The sequence below is a fragment of the Staurois parvus genome, unplaced genomic scaffold (assembly GCF_062004578.1).
Source record: "Staurois parvus isolate SC_StPar_1 unplaced genomic scaffold, SC_StPar_1.0 ptg000052l, whole genome shotgun sequence".
Taxonomy (NCBI): domain Eukaryota; kingdom Metazoa; phylum Chordata; class Amphibia; order Anura; family Ranidae; genus Staurois; species Staurois parvus.
In genome coordinates, this window is record NW_028317848.1 from 248,148 (window position 1) to 264,247 (window position 16,100).

Below are 16,100 nucleotides of genomic sequence, written 5' to 3' on the forward strand. Positions count from 1 at the left end.
CTACTCCACAAGATTGGTGGGGGATTCATGGGCGTTCTTCCATCAGGCATCTGTTACTCAGCTTTTTGCGGCTGCCAACTGGTCTTAAATTCACAAGTTTTTTAATACCAGGTGGATGTACAGGCCTCTGTGAATGCAGCTTTTAGCTGGATTTAGCTTTTGGCACTCTGAGTTGGGTCTTGGATCTCCTTCTGTTTTGTTGGATCCGTTGGCATAATTCTTCTTGCCTTGCTGTTGCCCAGTCTTCTGATTCATTGCTTGGGGATGTCCCAGGGTCTATGAATATCTAGCCTGTGTTCTGTATTGTACATTTAAGATAAAAGGAATTTCAACTTACCTGTAAAGTTTATATCCTGGAGTACAGTACAGGACACACAGCACTCTCTGTTCCTGTGTTACTCTGCATTGCTTGCTAACAAACTAAAGTCTCAAAGAGAGGGTACACTCAGGAGGGGTCCAAAAGCTTTGCCAGTGTCCAGTCACCTGAAGGTAGCAGCCTATAACCCAGGGTCTATGGGTATTCTCCCATGTGGCCTGTAATGTACTCCAAGATACAGAGCATCAGAGACTTCACTCTTCACATTTCTTGAACATTTATGTAAATAATAAAAGCTGTTCACTGTTTATCCACTACAGTAACTGGGGTCAAAATCTCAGATATAGATGAAAATTAGGTGAATTTGGTAAATTGAGAACAAGTGTTCTGTATCATCATTTTCTGACCAGAGTTTCTCCATATATTTACAGCAGGAACAAGAAGAAACAAAAAGGAAGGGAACTTTCTCTGACATCTATGGTGATAACGAAAGTTCTTACAGCGAGGAACTTTTTACAGGCCGTGAAGGTTATGGACGCAGCCGAAATGTAAGTGGCTCACTTTTAACCCTCAGTTCTGGTTCAGATGGCACAGAAGTAGATCATGGTTTGACCTGCAGCATTGGTGAATGAGGTGAATGATTGATAACTCCAAACAGATCCAAATGTTTTCACCTTCTTAAGCTAAATCTACCTACTGGACAGGATAAAATTCAAATTTGGGAACAATTGTCCTGCATCTACCATGGCTCCAACATACAGGATGTTGTTGGACTGAAGTGCTTACATTGGGACTGTAAAGATAAACTCCATTCAGAATTAATATTTTATCTCCAGCCATTGCCATACATCATTCCTGTAAGTCAAATTGGTCAATAAGAACTTTATTGCTGCACGCCCAACCAAGATAGTCAGCAACCTTTGCTTGCCCTGTGGTGTAACCCCATGTACTTTTGTACAAACATTAGGGACTGCTATAGTATTGCTTGTAAACCATTACTAATGAAATACTAATCCAGCTGATTGGAGGAAAAGGCTGCAGAAAGAAGTTTGGTTTATACAGCCAAAACTGTTTTTTTTTTTTTTTAGTTTTGGATGGAGTTGGGAAGGATGAGACCCCTTGTTAAGTTTTTACAACTATCCGGGGCTTTACTAGAGAGATTTCCCCTCAATTACTGACTGTAATGGTTTTTCAATATAGGAAGTAAAGGGAAAAGTTGCAATTTAAGGAATATGATTGCTTTTTTACAGTAGAGTAGGGGAAGGCTAGAGTGGTCTTGACAGATTTGTTTTTCTTTCTTTGTCGCTTTAGCAGATTTCCCTTCATTACTCTTTGTTAAAACCTTTGTCTCCCTGACACTATGTGAGGTAAAATCTTTCTAACAAAGCTCTGGATGGCAATAAAACCCAACAGGGAGTCTAATCTGTACCCACTCTATTGAAAAAACGTTTTACCTGGTCTTACTCTTTAATCCTACAAGGTTTGCGCCTCCATCAGACATTACTCCTATGAACCACAGTCTGACTCTGGTCCAGCAGAGCCTAAGCTTAGTGTCCATGTTGACTATTTTGTGCAGGGATGGTGAAGTTATATAGACAGCATGGCAATATGGTCTTTGATCAATAAACAGTTATATATGACTGTTAGGGATCCGGGTATGACCAGAAATGTGTGGGAACACAGGTGTAGTCAGGGCTGGAGAGGTGGAATGGTCAGGCAGGCCGTTTGGTACTGTTAAGCACTGCCTGGCGGCGTCTCTAGCAGCCCACAGCACGGGGTTCCTCAGGGCGCGGGGTCTATGTCCCAATCTGCTTATTCACCAGGGCCCCTGATGGTGGGGATGGACTTGGAGCACACTGAGACCAGGTCGCGACCCCTGAGTATGTCCGGCAATGGTAGAGAGCGTCGTCAGAGGTGTGTGGGGAAAGGAGCCTGACGTGAAGAGGCTGGCAGACCTGGTAACAGGGACAGATCTGTGCGGGATGGATGGATGGTCTGGGTAGCGTAAGGCGTAGTCAGGCAGGCCAGGTCAGCAACGTGCAGGCGCGAGGTACCGGAGGAGCAGGCAGAGAATGGTCAGGGTCACAAGCCGGGTTCAGTAACTCACGGGCAGCGCAGTACAGAGGATCAGGCAGAGGGATGGTCAGGCAAGCCAGGGGTTAAAGAGGAGACGGTCAGCAGGGTCAGGAACAATGCAGAGGTCGGCAACAGAAGATTCACAGGATACCAAGTACAGGGGCTCATGGGAAACAAACACCAAGGCACTGATTGCAGGCCTGGTCCTGCTTAAATAGACCTCCTGTAATCAGCCTCAGGTGATGGCTTGATTGCAGGAGTGAGACCCTGGCTGCTGAAAGCACCCTTTGGTAGGAGCTGGTACTGCAACCCACAGAGCAAGTGAGCCACAGCACCACCAGTGGTGAGTCCATTCCTGACAATGACTATCTGTATGATCAATGCAGCTTACAATTGTGGAGATGTGTGGAAGGCTCTAATCATTCTAATCATAATTTGTATTAACCACTTACATTGAATTTCTCCCTTAGTATTATCCTTATTTTAATCATTATTTGGTGAGCAGTATGCCATTTATCTCTTTCTTTTGCACAAACATTAAAGGCGTAGCCATCTGCGTCATGTTTTTTTTTGCTGCTCTCACATACTACTATCTTGCTACTCCTATATTGATGAACTGCATGTCATGCTGTCTGTCAAATGATACAATTAGACACAAGTGGGAAACTTATCCTTTTCATTTTGATAATATACTGTAGCTATGGGATCTTCTATACTGGTTACTGGCCAATAACATGTCAAATAACATGAAAGCTATGTAAAGTGGTAGGTAATGGCGACAAAAAAATGCAGGCCCCCTGCAAGGTAATGGCATAATGGGGTAGTATGCATAGTATACTAGCAAGTTATGACATACTTACCTCAAAAGGAAGCCCTCCAGCGGTGCACTGTCACCTCTGACAGAGCTTCCATCATTACCCTGCATTCCTTCCAGGTTCGTGAACTTTTGAATGGCCAAACCGCAATGATGCCACTGCTGTGTTTGCGCATGGAGTTCAGGGTCACAGCACCGTGCTCTGAAGGGATGGCACACTCAGTATACCGTCTCTTCAGAGAGCAATGTGCATGCATCAGAGATCTCTCTGGCTGCAAAACATGTGAAAGGTGTACATTCGCAGATAATAATTTTACCTACAGATATGCTATATTATAAGCTTGCCTGTAGGTAAAAGTTGCAAAGTGGAGTTTACTACCTCTTTAAAAAGTATGTACGATGTTTTTATACATATTTTCTATGTTATAATTTGGACTGTTATTATCACTAGTGTGTTGTAAATAGTCTATATACTTTTATCCCATTTTATTCAGACCTATTCACAAGACGCATACAGTATAAGAATGGGCCTCACTGCTAGTGCATACAGAGAAGTGTTTTTTTTTTTTTTTAATTTTAATTAGACAGTCCAGAAGTGAAAAGGGCAGTGCTGATCTTGCTTTTTATTACCAGATAGCCTCCTGTAATGAATGTTCATTTGTAACTGTAAAATAATTGGAAAAAAATAAAAAAGAAGTTTATAAACTCGGTACACTAAAAAAATAATAAAATGTTTGGGTTTAATACCACTTTAAGTATTTTCTGTAACTAATAAATAGGTAAAATAGAAGAAAACTTGTGCTGTTAATATGGCAAAACAGGAAACGTCTCTTAATTATCCATAAATAAATAACTTATATTAGGTGATGGAATCTTGTGTAATGTTTTTATTATACTCACACTCTCCCGACAGTTTTTGCAGCTGTGTTACCCACGCATTTCATTGCCAACCACAAAATCACTAGATGCCATCTAAAGATGTAATTTTGTATGACTTAGTATATCCTATTCATTTTATTACATATTTTAATGATAAAGTTCTGAACTTTGACAAATTATTAATTTGAAACTCTAACTTCACTTTTCTGTGGGTGTTTTCAAACCACTCTGTTCTCCTGAGTGATCACAAGTTCTTTATATATTCAGTGGGAGAATGCAAGCTCAGCTATCTGTTCTTGTCTAAAGCTTATCCCTATAGACAGAATATTTTCATCTAATGATACAATTTCAAAGTCGATGTCATAGTGTAACATACCATTTTGCAGGTATCCTGGAGCTATTCAAAGTACTTGGAGGCACTGGAACAAGAAAGGATGTTGCTTAAAATACAAGAAGACCTAGAGAAGAAAACTGGATCAAGTGTAACATCAGGTAACATGATCACTTCAGGTGTAGGTGATTTGCAATGTACTTGTAATCATTTCAATTATTAAAATGTATGTTAAGCCAAGAACAATAATGTAATATATTGCAACTTACCAGCCCGTAGATGAGGCCACTGCATATATTAATAGGCTGTTTTTCCAATATTCTCACCTAGAATCCTGCCAATAACACACTTCTTGTCCTAGGGTGGCAACACCCATTCACCACATCGCATCTATAGAGAATCAGCATTACTACCATAAAACAGGACTACAGAACACCTCCTCTTTTGTCCATAACTTGGGGGCGCGGAGAGGGGGTTTATAGTCCATAATATTAACTGAGAACAACATTAACAACACTCAGCACAGGCAGAGAGTACAGGAAGTTTACGACTCACACAATATTTGGCAGAAGCAAAAGGTATTTTTGCACTTCTACAACAGATATATTTAAAATGTTCAATTGTATATTTAACAGGCTAAGGGCTTGTTCACACTTGACTGTTTTTCCAACTCTTGTCAAACGCCCCTATAGCGTTTGACAAGCGTTGGTCCGATGTTTGCGGAGCATTTTTTACCGCTCCAAAAACGCCGCATGCGCTGTTTAGCAGCGGTTGCTAGGCGTTTGTAAAGCGTTAAAAATGCCCCACAAACGCCTATAATGAAGTTTGAATGGTGTTACCGCTCCGCAAACGCCCCGCAACCGAGTCGCAACCGCATCGCAAACGACGGCTGGGCGTTTGCGGAGCGGCACCATAGACTTGAATAGGAGGCTTCAACTCCTCCTGACTCGACCAGAGGCGTCTGTTTAACGCTAACGCTCCCGTGTGAACAGCACCATCTGCTGCAATGTGCAGAATTTTCCCAGGCATTTGGGAAGCGGTAGAACCGCTTCCCAAATGCCTGTCTGCCGCTTGCAAACAAGGCTAGTGTGAACGTAGCCTTAAAGAAAGCAAATCAGAGAAGTTCACTGCCAGAGTTTACATACACTTGGACAGCTTAAATCTGTGATATTGGTACATTCATATTAGCTTCCGTACTGTCTGGGAAGAATATTTTTAAAATACCGTATATATCAAATATATTTTTCTTCCATACAGGATCTACCATACACTGGAATATCAGTTTTAGCTGGACAAGACTGTCAGATTATTCCTAATTGTTTATCTTTTTGTCTAGATAATTCATCAGTCTACAGCATAAGAAGCGATGATTCTAAAAAATCGGGGAAGACTTTAAACTCATCACATGGACATACACAAAGGCTTCCCTCAGCTGCAAGACACTAATGGGGCTACATGGGTCTAGACATTGTTCTGCTGTTACTGTAACACATGAACCATCATCAGTTTATTCTATTGCACATTTTGAGCAATTAAAAATAAATCTTGAGTTGTTTTAATTAAAATGAGTTTTTTGGATGGAACACCACCCCATACTTCATTAATATTTTTTTTGTCAGCGGTTTATATTTGTCCTTTTCTATATAAATTATACCAAGTGTGTTGGATGTATTAACATGAACCAGCAGTAATGAAGCTGGGCTCTTTATGGTTGAATATTTGGCACTTTATCCTTTTCTGCTTCCATCTCCAGCACAACCATAAAAGTTTCTATTTACCTTCATAGAGAAGCACACACTTTAAGATACCAGGCAGTCTGGACAGTTGAGATCTTGAAGAGGCAAGGTTTTGTTGGGGATGGACATGGAGAAATAGACAATGCACAGTGGCTAAGCATACAGTGCTACTGCCAAACAGTGCTTCTTTAAATCTATTTGCATATAGATAGTATGCCTTCAAAACCTACAAATCTGCAACTTGCTTGGATCAGGGCATATCCATGAGTCCCAAAAGACACAGCTGGTATCTATTTCTTGAAAAAGAGACATTGGCTGGCTTGCAATTTTTGGCTGATTGCCTGTTGTTTTGTCTGAGATAGATGCTGGCACAGTACACAAACATGCAATCCAGGAGGATACTAGCAAAAATATCCAGATGTCTCTTTGAAGGAAAGATGTTTTTGTGGTTGGATTATTAGCAAATGACTAATTGTGATGTATTGTCTCGGGGTATGTTTAGATTTGATACATTTTGCACAATTGTGTATGTTTTACTGTTCAATAAAGCTTTGTGACATTTGCATATATTTGTGTACTGTCTTCCACTTAATCACAGACTCCAGCAAAACATGGATACAGGTTTATAGATTTGGTTACAAAAGAAGTAATAATAAGTATGGGAAGGTGGTCAGATAATCAGACACAATCTGACCGTTGCGAGATAGCTGTTTGTGAACAAGTTCAGTACATGTTTATATGAATGAGTTGAGGAGGGAGTGCATATAAAAACTTCTGTTCCATGGCTTATCTTGGGGGAAGTAATAGTGACTGAATAACATTTTTATAGATTTTCTAGATATAGCAGCCAATAATGTCCTATAACATGAGATCATTTGCATGATCTAGCTGTATTCTGATTTGTATGGACAGTTTTAAGCAAACCTTTGAAAATGTGTACACAGTCACCCCACCCACCAAATAAAAAGAAAAGAAAACACATTAAAAAAGGCATAAAACAAACATTTATACCCATAGTAGTGCACAGCCCAGTACTGAGGATGGCTTGTTCAGTTATGTGTGGGAACCACATGCCATAAGTACTGTCTGCTTCCATGCAGCGTGTGCTCCACCCAGGGGCAGACTGACAACTCATGGGGCCCCCGGGCAATAGGGGATCATGGGGCCCCTGTGTCCTTGCCCAAACTCAAAAAAGCCTAAGAAAAAGGTACCAGGGGCATCTCATGGGGCCCCCTACTGACCCCAGGCCCTCGGGCAGTGCTCGAGTTTCCAAATGGTCAGTCCGCCCCTGGCTCCACCAGTGCTGAATGTGCTGGATAATGTCTTGGAAGATGAAATGTGTTGGGCGTTTACAAAGTCAAGGATTTTGACTTTGTGGGAATATCAGAAACCTGGTTTTGACAGCTCGCATAATTTGCTTGCCACTGTACAGGGGTAATTCCTGTATTGAGAGGACAGGGTAGGTATAAGAGCGGGAGGGGTGTGCATGTATGTCAGGAGTGAGTTGCTAGTGAACACGAGAGATGACATTACTAAAAGGGAAAGGGGGGACCAGGAATCCCTGTGGCTGGAAGGGGAAAAAACAAATGGGAAATTAATAGTGCATGGATGCTACAGGCCTCCTAACCTGAAGGATGAAGAGGAAACCTATCTCCTCTCACAGGTAGAAATGTTGGCAAGGCAGGGCAATGTTATTATTATGGGGGACTTCAATTATCTGGATATTGACTGGGCAGACGGACCTGCTCACTGTTTCTTGAATGTCTTGCATATGTCAATCAGTGGATGCCCCTACTAGAAATAACGCTCTGATAGACCTAATTACAAACAACATAGAGCTGATTGCAGACATAGAAATAAGGGATAACTTGGGTAACAGCGATAACAGATTAATTACATTCGCCATAAGTCTTATTAAAAGGAGACACGAGGGTAGTACAAGAACACTGAACTTTAAGAGAGACAACTTTACTAAACTGTGCTCCATACTTCATGACATTAAATGGAAAGATATTCTAGAAAAAAAATCACTGAGGAAAAGTGGGAGTGCATTAATCTCTTAACCTCCAGAGGGTTTTACCCCCTTCATGACCTGGCCATTTTTGTTATACTGCACTGCGTTACTTTAACTGACAATTATGCAGTCATGCAACACTGTACCCATACGAAATTTATATAATTTTTCCACACAAATAGAGCTTTCTTTTGGTGGTATTTGATCACTACTGGTTTTTTTTTACTATTTTTTATTATACTAACGAAAAAAAACAACAATTTTGAAAACTATATTTTTTACTTTTTGCTATAAAACTTATACAATAAAAAAAATACATCAAATTGCTTTGTAAATGTAGGCCAAAATGTATTCTGCCACATGTCCTTGGTGTATATTAATATATTATAAAGTGTATAATAATTGGTTTGCTTGAAAGTTATGGCGTGTATATGGTATATACACTTTAATGTATACAGTAATGGCAGCGATCAGTGACTTATAGTGGGCAATCTGACCCTGGCTAACTAACACTGACATCATCAATGACACTAATACAGTGATCAGTGCTAATAACTTGCACTGTTACTGTAATAATGACACTGTAGGATGGGATTAACATTTGAGGCAATCAAAGGGTTAACTGTGTGCCTAGCAAGTGTTCATGTGTTTGCTGTGTGCTGATTTTACTAAGGAATGTGACAGTTTTTTGAAGGGAGACAAAAACTGCCACCTGCTTGCTCTCAGTAGAGATCGGTGTTGTTTGTCAACACAAATCTCTCTCCTGTCACCTGCTCCACATGTGCTGGAGCCAGCAACAGCACAACCAGGTCGGCGCACGCACTCCCTACCCTTAGCTGCAAAATCACATATATATACATCATTTGGCGCTGTATATTTACAGTGCGTGGTCGGAAATTGGTTAAGAACATATGAATTAATGGCATCAGCCAGTGTATTCCAATTGGCAACAAATATAAAAGAACTGAAGTTAAACTGGGTGGCTAAACTCTAGCGTAAAAGAGCATATTAAAGAGAATAAAACTGTCCTTTAAAATATATGAGGCCAAGTGGTCACCATCAGCATTCCAGCACTACAAACAATGCAATAAGAAATGTTAAAGTGCAATCAGGGCAGCAAAAATAGACTGCAAGAGACACATACTGGAGGAGAGTAAAAAAAAATCTGAAAACATTTTTTAAATACATTAATAGTAAAAAGGCAACGGCAAAGCATTTTGGCCCCATAAGGATAGTCAAGGGAATTTAATTACAAGTAGAATGAAACAGGCAACTGTGTTAAACACATTCTTCTGCTCGATTTACACAAAGGAAGAAGTGGGGGGTTATAGACAAGATGGCACTGTTAGTAACACAGCATAGAATGTACCCTTGTGTTAACAGATGCTAGTGTTCAAAAAAGACTATACAAACTTAAAGCGGAACTTCACCCCTAAAGGGAAGTGACGCTTTTTTGCCTCCTAGGCAGTCCGAGCAAAAGTTCGAAAACCCCCTTCCCCGAGCCTCTTAGGACATATCACAGTCCCAGGAGGCTGCGGGTCCGTTCACAAAGTGTCAAGGATCCTCTCGATCCCCGTCGCGATGGTCCCGGCGCAGGCGCAGTGTGCCGCCCTGTGCAGGGACTCGAGCACTAGGTCCGGGCCGGCCGCGGCGTTCGAGTTCGCGCATGCGCAGTAGAAGCCGCGGCCGCCCGCTGGGCACCAATGGCAGCACAGGGCGGGATATTTAAACGACCCTGAGCTGTCATTCAGTGCCTTCTGGTCTTACCTGTATCCTGTATCTGCGAACCTGTGTATTGTAAGTTGCTGACCCGGATTGTACCTGACCTTGCTGTATTTCTCCTGCCCTGACCCTTGCTTTGCCTGACCTCTCTCCTGAATGCCCCCTATTGGATTTGACCTGCTGTTGCTGACCTGGCGTGTGACCCGACCATTCTATGCCCGCTGCCTTGTACCTTGCCGTCCTCTCTGTTACCGACCCGGCCCGTCTGACCTTGCTCATCCATCCATCCTGTGCAGTGGGGTCTGCTGACCTCCTCATATCAGACTCTTCCCCGTGGACGGACGCACCCAGTAGCCACTGACGGACGCACCCAGTAGCCACGACCTGGTCTCAGGGGGCTCCAAGTCCATCCCCACCATCAAGGGCCCTGGAGAACAAGCACCCTGGGACTTAGACTCCGTGCGCTGGGGACGCCTATTCAGTGGAGTGCTAGTGGTACTGCCAGGCGGTCCCTTACAGTACCAGAAGGCCATGACTGAGTCTAGAGGAGGGCCCTCGCCGCTTGAGGAGATCTGCAGGCACCTGTCTAACTTGACACAGGCCGTATCGGCCCTGCGGGACAGATGTCAGCAGATTGAGAATCACTTCCAGACCTGCACTATATCCGTTTCTGCCCCACAGGCCGCGGTCCCCGCACCCCTGGCCGTAGCAGCCCCTGTGCCGGTTTCTGGGGCATCCGCCCCACTCCCGGCGGCCGAACCCCGAGTACCCTTATCGGAACGTTTTCACGGGGACCGCACACGCTTCAGGTCATTCCGTGAGTCCTGTCTTCTCTATTTTGAGTTGCAACCATGAACCTTTGTGACTGAATCCGTGAAGGTGGGGTTCGTCATCTCCCTCCTGCAGGGTGAACCCCAAGACTGGGCCCACGACTGCGGGGAAAAAATGACCCTCACCTCAGTTCGGTTGACAATTTTTTTGACGCAATGGCCATCCTATACGATGACCCACAGCGGGCAGCTTCTGCTGAAGCTACATTGTACACGCTCCGGCAAGGCCGCCGAGCGGCGGAGGAGTACGCGTCTGAATTTAGGCGCTGGATGGGGGACACACGCTGGAACGAGTTTGCTCTCCTGCATCAGTTCTGTATAGGTCTATCAGAAGGCCTGAAAGATGAGCTCGCCCGGGTGGAGGTGCCTGAGACTTTAGAGGACTTAATTGCACTGACTATTAAGATTGACCGTAGACTGCGGGAACGCAGGTTTGAGAGGTCCGGCCAGGGTTATGGAAATCCCTGGGGGTCATTTCAAGGTCCCAGTCAAGCACCTAGGCCAAACATCCAGAACCGGCCACCTGGAGATATCCCTGAACCTATGCAACTCGGCCTGGCACGGCCTAAACTATCTCCAGAGGAACATCAGCGCAGACGATCCCAGAACCTGTGCCTCTACTGTGGTGAAGCTGGTCACATGGTACGATCCTGCCCGCAGAAACTGAGTAAGTGCACCTCTTCTTCCTTGTCCATTGGCAATGTTAGTCCATCCAAATACTTAGTGGTGCCCCTTTCCTTTCAGCTTCCGGAAAGGACCGTGGAAGTATCGGCCATAGTTGATTCGGGGGCATGCAGCTGCTTCTTGGACATTAATTTTGCTCACCAGCAGGGTATTCCTCTCCAATTGAAACAGAAGGGGTTCAATATTTATTTGGCCGACGGTTCCCGGATAAAATCAGGGGTAGTGAACCAGGAAACCCCCTCCATCGCCACTGTCATTGCGGCCAGCACCAGGAACTGCTCCGCCTGGATGCTATAGCTTCACCCCTCTTCCCAGTCATTTTGGGGCTCCCATGGTTACGGGCCCATAACCCCCAAATTGACTGGGAGACCGAAGTAATTTCGTTCCCTTCTCCATACTGTCGGGTATACTGCCGCACTTCGGGCCCGGGGGTCCCCCAAATCCTCTTGTGCTCTGAGGGGGAAGCCGAATTAAAACAGGTAATCCCGGCAGCCTACCATGAGTTTCTAGATGTGTTCAGCAAGCGGGGAGCTGATACTCTACCCCCCCCACCGCCCTTATGACTGTCCCGTTGACCTGTTACCCGGTTCAGAAATTCCTTTTGGGCGAATCTTCCCCCTTTCAGAGCTCGAATTGGGGGCCCTGAAGGAATATATCGAGGACAGCCTCCAGAAGGGGTTCATCCGCCCCTCCACTTCACCGGCGGGGGCGGGAATTTTCTTTGTTGAAAAAAAGGACAAAACCTTGAGGCCGTGTATCGATTACAGGGAGTTGAACAGGGTCACGATAAAGAACCGTTACCCACTGCCGTTAGTACCAGAGTTATTCCAAAGTTTAAAAACAGCAGTGGTTTTTACAAAGCTGGATTTGAGGGGAGCATACAACTTGGTTCGCATAAGGGAGGGGGACGAGTGGAAGACGGCCTTCCGCACCCGCTTCGGCCATTTTGAATATTTGGTCATGCCGTTCGGGTTGTGTCATGCTCCGGCCACGTTTCAACACTTTGTGAATGATATTTTTAGGGACTTCCTGGATGTCTTTGTTATCGTCTATTTAGACGACATTTTGATTTTCTCCCCTTCCTTGGGGGAACACAGAATACATGTAGCGAGGGTATTGGGGCGATTGCGGCAGCATGGGTTGTACGCCAAGGCAGAGAAATGTTGTTTCGAACAATCCAGCATTACTTTCTTGGGCCTGATTATCTCCACCGCGGGGGTCGCGATGGATCCCCAGAAAGTCGCTGCAATACTGGATTGGCCTGAACCCACGGACAGGAAAGGCGTCCAACGATTTATTGGTTTTGCAAATTTTTACCGAAAGTTCATCAAGAACTTCTCGGGTCTGGCCTCCCCCATTACTCAGCTAACCAAGCTGGGAACCCGGTTCAGATGGACACCAGAAGCTCAGGAAGCTATTGAAGCCTTGAAGAAGTTGTTCACCTCGGCACCCATTTTGGGTCACCCAGACGCCGCCCTGCCCTACATCCTGGAAGTGGATGCATCGGAGAATGCGGTAGGTTCCATCCTCTCCCAGCGGAAAGGCACCAAGGAATTGCTCCATCCTGTAGCATTCTTCTCACGGAAGCTTACCCCAGCAGAGAAGAATTATGATATCGGTGATCGAGAGCTACTGGCGATCAAAACGGCATTAGAGGAATGGAGGTACCTGCTGGAAGGTGCTGTGCACCCCATCTTAATATTTACTGATCACAAAAACCTAGAATATCTGAGAACCGCCAAGCGTCTACGCCCGCGACAGGCAAGATGGGCACTATTCTTTTCTAGATTCAACTTCCACATTACGTACCGGCCTGGATCAAAGAACACTAAGCCAGATGCGTTATCACGTATGTACGGGGACGCCAAGGAGATCCCAGTACCCGACACCATCCTGTCCTCGGGTAACTTCTTGGCCCTTCAGTCGGACCTTCGTTCCAAGATAATGGAGGCATCCACAACCGTCTCTACCCCAGCCGGAGGGCTCCTCCAGAACAAGGGGGGACTCCTATGGAGGGAAGATCGGATTGTGGTGCCGGAGGAAGCCCGAACCCTGGTCTTGGGCCATTGCCATGACCATCCGATGGCGGGGCACTTTGGCCCAGAAAAGACCCTGGAACTTCTCCGACGCTCCTTCTGGTGGCCGGACATGGCTAAAGATTGTAAGGGCTATGTAAGGTCCTGTATCACCTGCCAAAAGAACAAGCCATCCAGAAACAAAGTTTGGGGTCTGCTGCGACCCTTACCGATTCCTGAACGGCCTTGGCAAAAGATCTCGTTAGACTTTATAGTCGAGCTTCCGCCATCACTAGACCACACGGTAATCCTGGTGGTCGTGGACCGCTTGTCCAACATGGCCCACTTCATCCCGTTGAAGAAAACCCCCTCGGCAGCCGAGACTGCGCGAGTTTTCATTCGTGAGGTAGTAAGGCTGCATGGGGTCCCCGAAGACATTGTCTCGGACCGAGGGGTCCAGTTCACGTCAAGATTTTGGAGGGCACTGTGCAAAGCCCTGGACATCAAATTGTCCCTTTCCTCTGCATTCCACCCTCAAACTAACGGTCAAACCGAAAGGACCAATCAGACCCTGGAGCAATACTTGAGATGCTACACTTCGTTTACTCAAGATGACTGGATGCCACTTCTCCCCCTAGCGGAATTCGCGTACAACAACGCCCGTCACTCAGCGACGGGACAGTCCCCGTTCTTTGCCAACTATGGTTTTCACCCCGTCTTCCTCCCGGATTTGGTCCCGGAATGCCCAGTACCAGCAACGCAAGATGTAGTAACGTTTTTCTCCACGAACAATAAGAAGCTTCAAGAGGCCATCAGTCGGGCCCAGGAAGCCTACAGGAAGGCATTCAACAGGAAACGGAGGGGAGATCTGGTGTTGCGGCCTGGGGAGAAGGTTTGGCTAGCGACGTCCAATTTAAAGATGCTTTGTCCGTCGAAGAAATTGGGACCCAAGTTTATAGGCCCCTTCTGCATTAAACGGATGGTCAACGAAGCGGCCTACAAACTCGTCCTTCCTGACACACTCAAAATCCACCCAGTCTTCCATGTGTCCCTGCTGAAGCCAGTAATCCCAGATGCCTTCCCTGACCGAGAATCGAGACCCCCGGAAGCCATAACGGTCGAGGGAGAAGAAGAATTTGAGGTGGAATCAATCCTAAAGTGCCGAAGGAGGGGGGGCCAGGCCCAATTCCTAATCAAATGGAAGGGCTATGGCCCTGAGAACAATTCTTGGGAACCAGCCCAGAATGTCCATGCACCTAGACTTGTCCGGAGGTTCTTTCGCGATCACCCGTGGTGGAGAGATCGGGTGGGCATCTGGAGGTTGCCCGTAGGGGGGGGGCAATGTCAGGGATCCTCTCGATCCCCGCCGCGATGGTCCCGGCGCAGGCGCAGTGTGCCGCCCTGTGCAGGGACTCGAGCACTAGGTCCGGGCCGGCCGCGGCGTTCGAGTTCGCGCATGCGCAGTAGAAGCCGCGGCCGCCCGCTGGGCACCAATGGCGGCGTATTTAAACGACCCTGAGCTGTCATTCAGTGCCTTCTGGTCTTACCTGTATCCTGTATCTGCGAACCTGTGTATTGTAAGTTGCTGACCCGGATTGTACCTGACCTTGCTGTATTTCTCCTGCCCTGACCCTTGCTTTGCCTGACCTCTCTCCTGAATGCCCCCTATTGGATTTGACCTGCTGTTGCTGACCTGGCGTGTGACCCGACCATTCTATGCCCGCTGCCTTGTACCTTGCCGTCCTCTCTGTTACCGACCCGGCCCGTCTGACCTTGCTCATCCATCCATCCCGTGCAGTGGGGTCTGCTGACCTCCTCATATCAGACTCTTCCCCGTGGGAGCCCTTGGCGCATACCACTACCACTGACGGACGCACCCAGTAGCCACGACCTGGTCTCAGGGGGCTCCAAGTCCATCCCCACCATCAGGGGCCCTGGTGAACAAGCACCCTGGGACTTAGACTCCGTGCGCTGGGGACGCCTATTCAGTGGAGTGCTAGTGGTACCGCCAGGCGGTCCCTTACACAAAGAGCAGTGCAACCCGAGCATGCGACTGTGAAGACACAAGGGGACATAGCTGGCTTCCCACAGTTTGCATGGTGGCTTCTGAAGACCAGCGAAGAACTGGCCTGAGTAAAAACAGTGCTGGATCCCTGGACAGGTAAGTGTCCTTTTACTAATAGTCAGAAGCTACTGTATTTGTAGCTGCTGACTTTTAATTTTTGTTATTTTTTTTTTTATGGGTTACTGAAGAATCTCTTCAATGTGAATAAATCACCAGGATCAAATAACTTACACCTGAGGGTCCTTAGCCAGGTTATTGCTAGACTGTTGTTCCTAATCTCTAAGGACAACTTACTGACCAAAATGGTACCAGCTGACTGGTGAAAAACTATCATGGTGTCAATATTCTAAAAAAGGGCCAAGATACATATCTGGAAACTACAAACCAGTCAGCCTACCATCAATAAAATGTACACTATTGAAAGGGATGATAAGGGACTTTAAGCACAAATTTTCAGGTGAAAACAGTATCATTAGTAGTAACCAGCATAGATTTAGGAAGGATTATTCTTGCCAGACCAAGCTTTTAACATTCTATGAGGAGTTAAGTTGTAATTTGAATAGAGGAAGGCCTGTAAATGTGGTGTACCTGGACTTTGCCAAAGCATTTAATACAGTA

The 16,100-nt window shown here is 45.7% G+C and overlaps 1 protein-coding gene across 1 annotated transcript in view; it reads left to right on the top strand.

The window, feature by feature from the left end:
* RGS22 (regulator of G protein signaling 22) overlaps positions 1 to 6,719 on the top strand; it is a 165,325-nt gene extending 158,606 nt beyond the window's left edge. The window contains exons 24-26 of the mRNA XM_089666422.1: positions 748 to 864; positions 4,472 to 4,577; positions 5,753 to 6,719. Coding sequence (XP_089522548.1) covers positions 748 to 864; positions 4,472 to 4,577; positions 5,753 to 5,862 — 333 coding nt within the window. The 3' untranslated portion in view covers positions 5,863 to 6,719. The remainder of the gene's footprint in view (positions 1 to 747; positions 865 to 4,471; positions 4,578 to 5,752) is intronic.
* Positions 6,720 to 16,100: the final 9,381 nt, after the last annotated feature.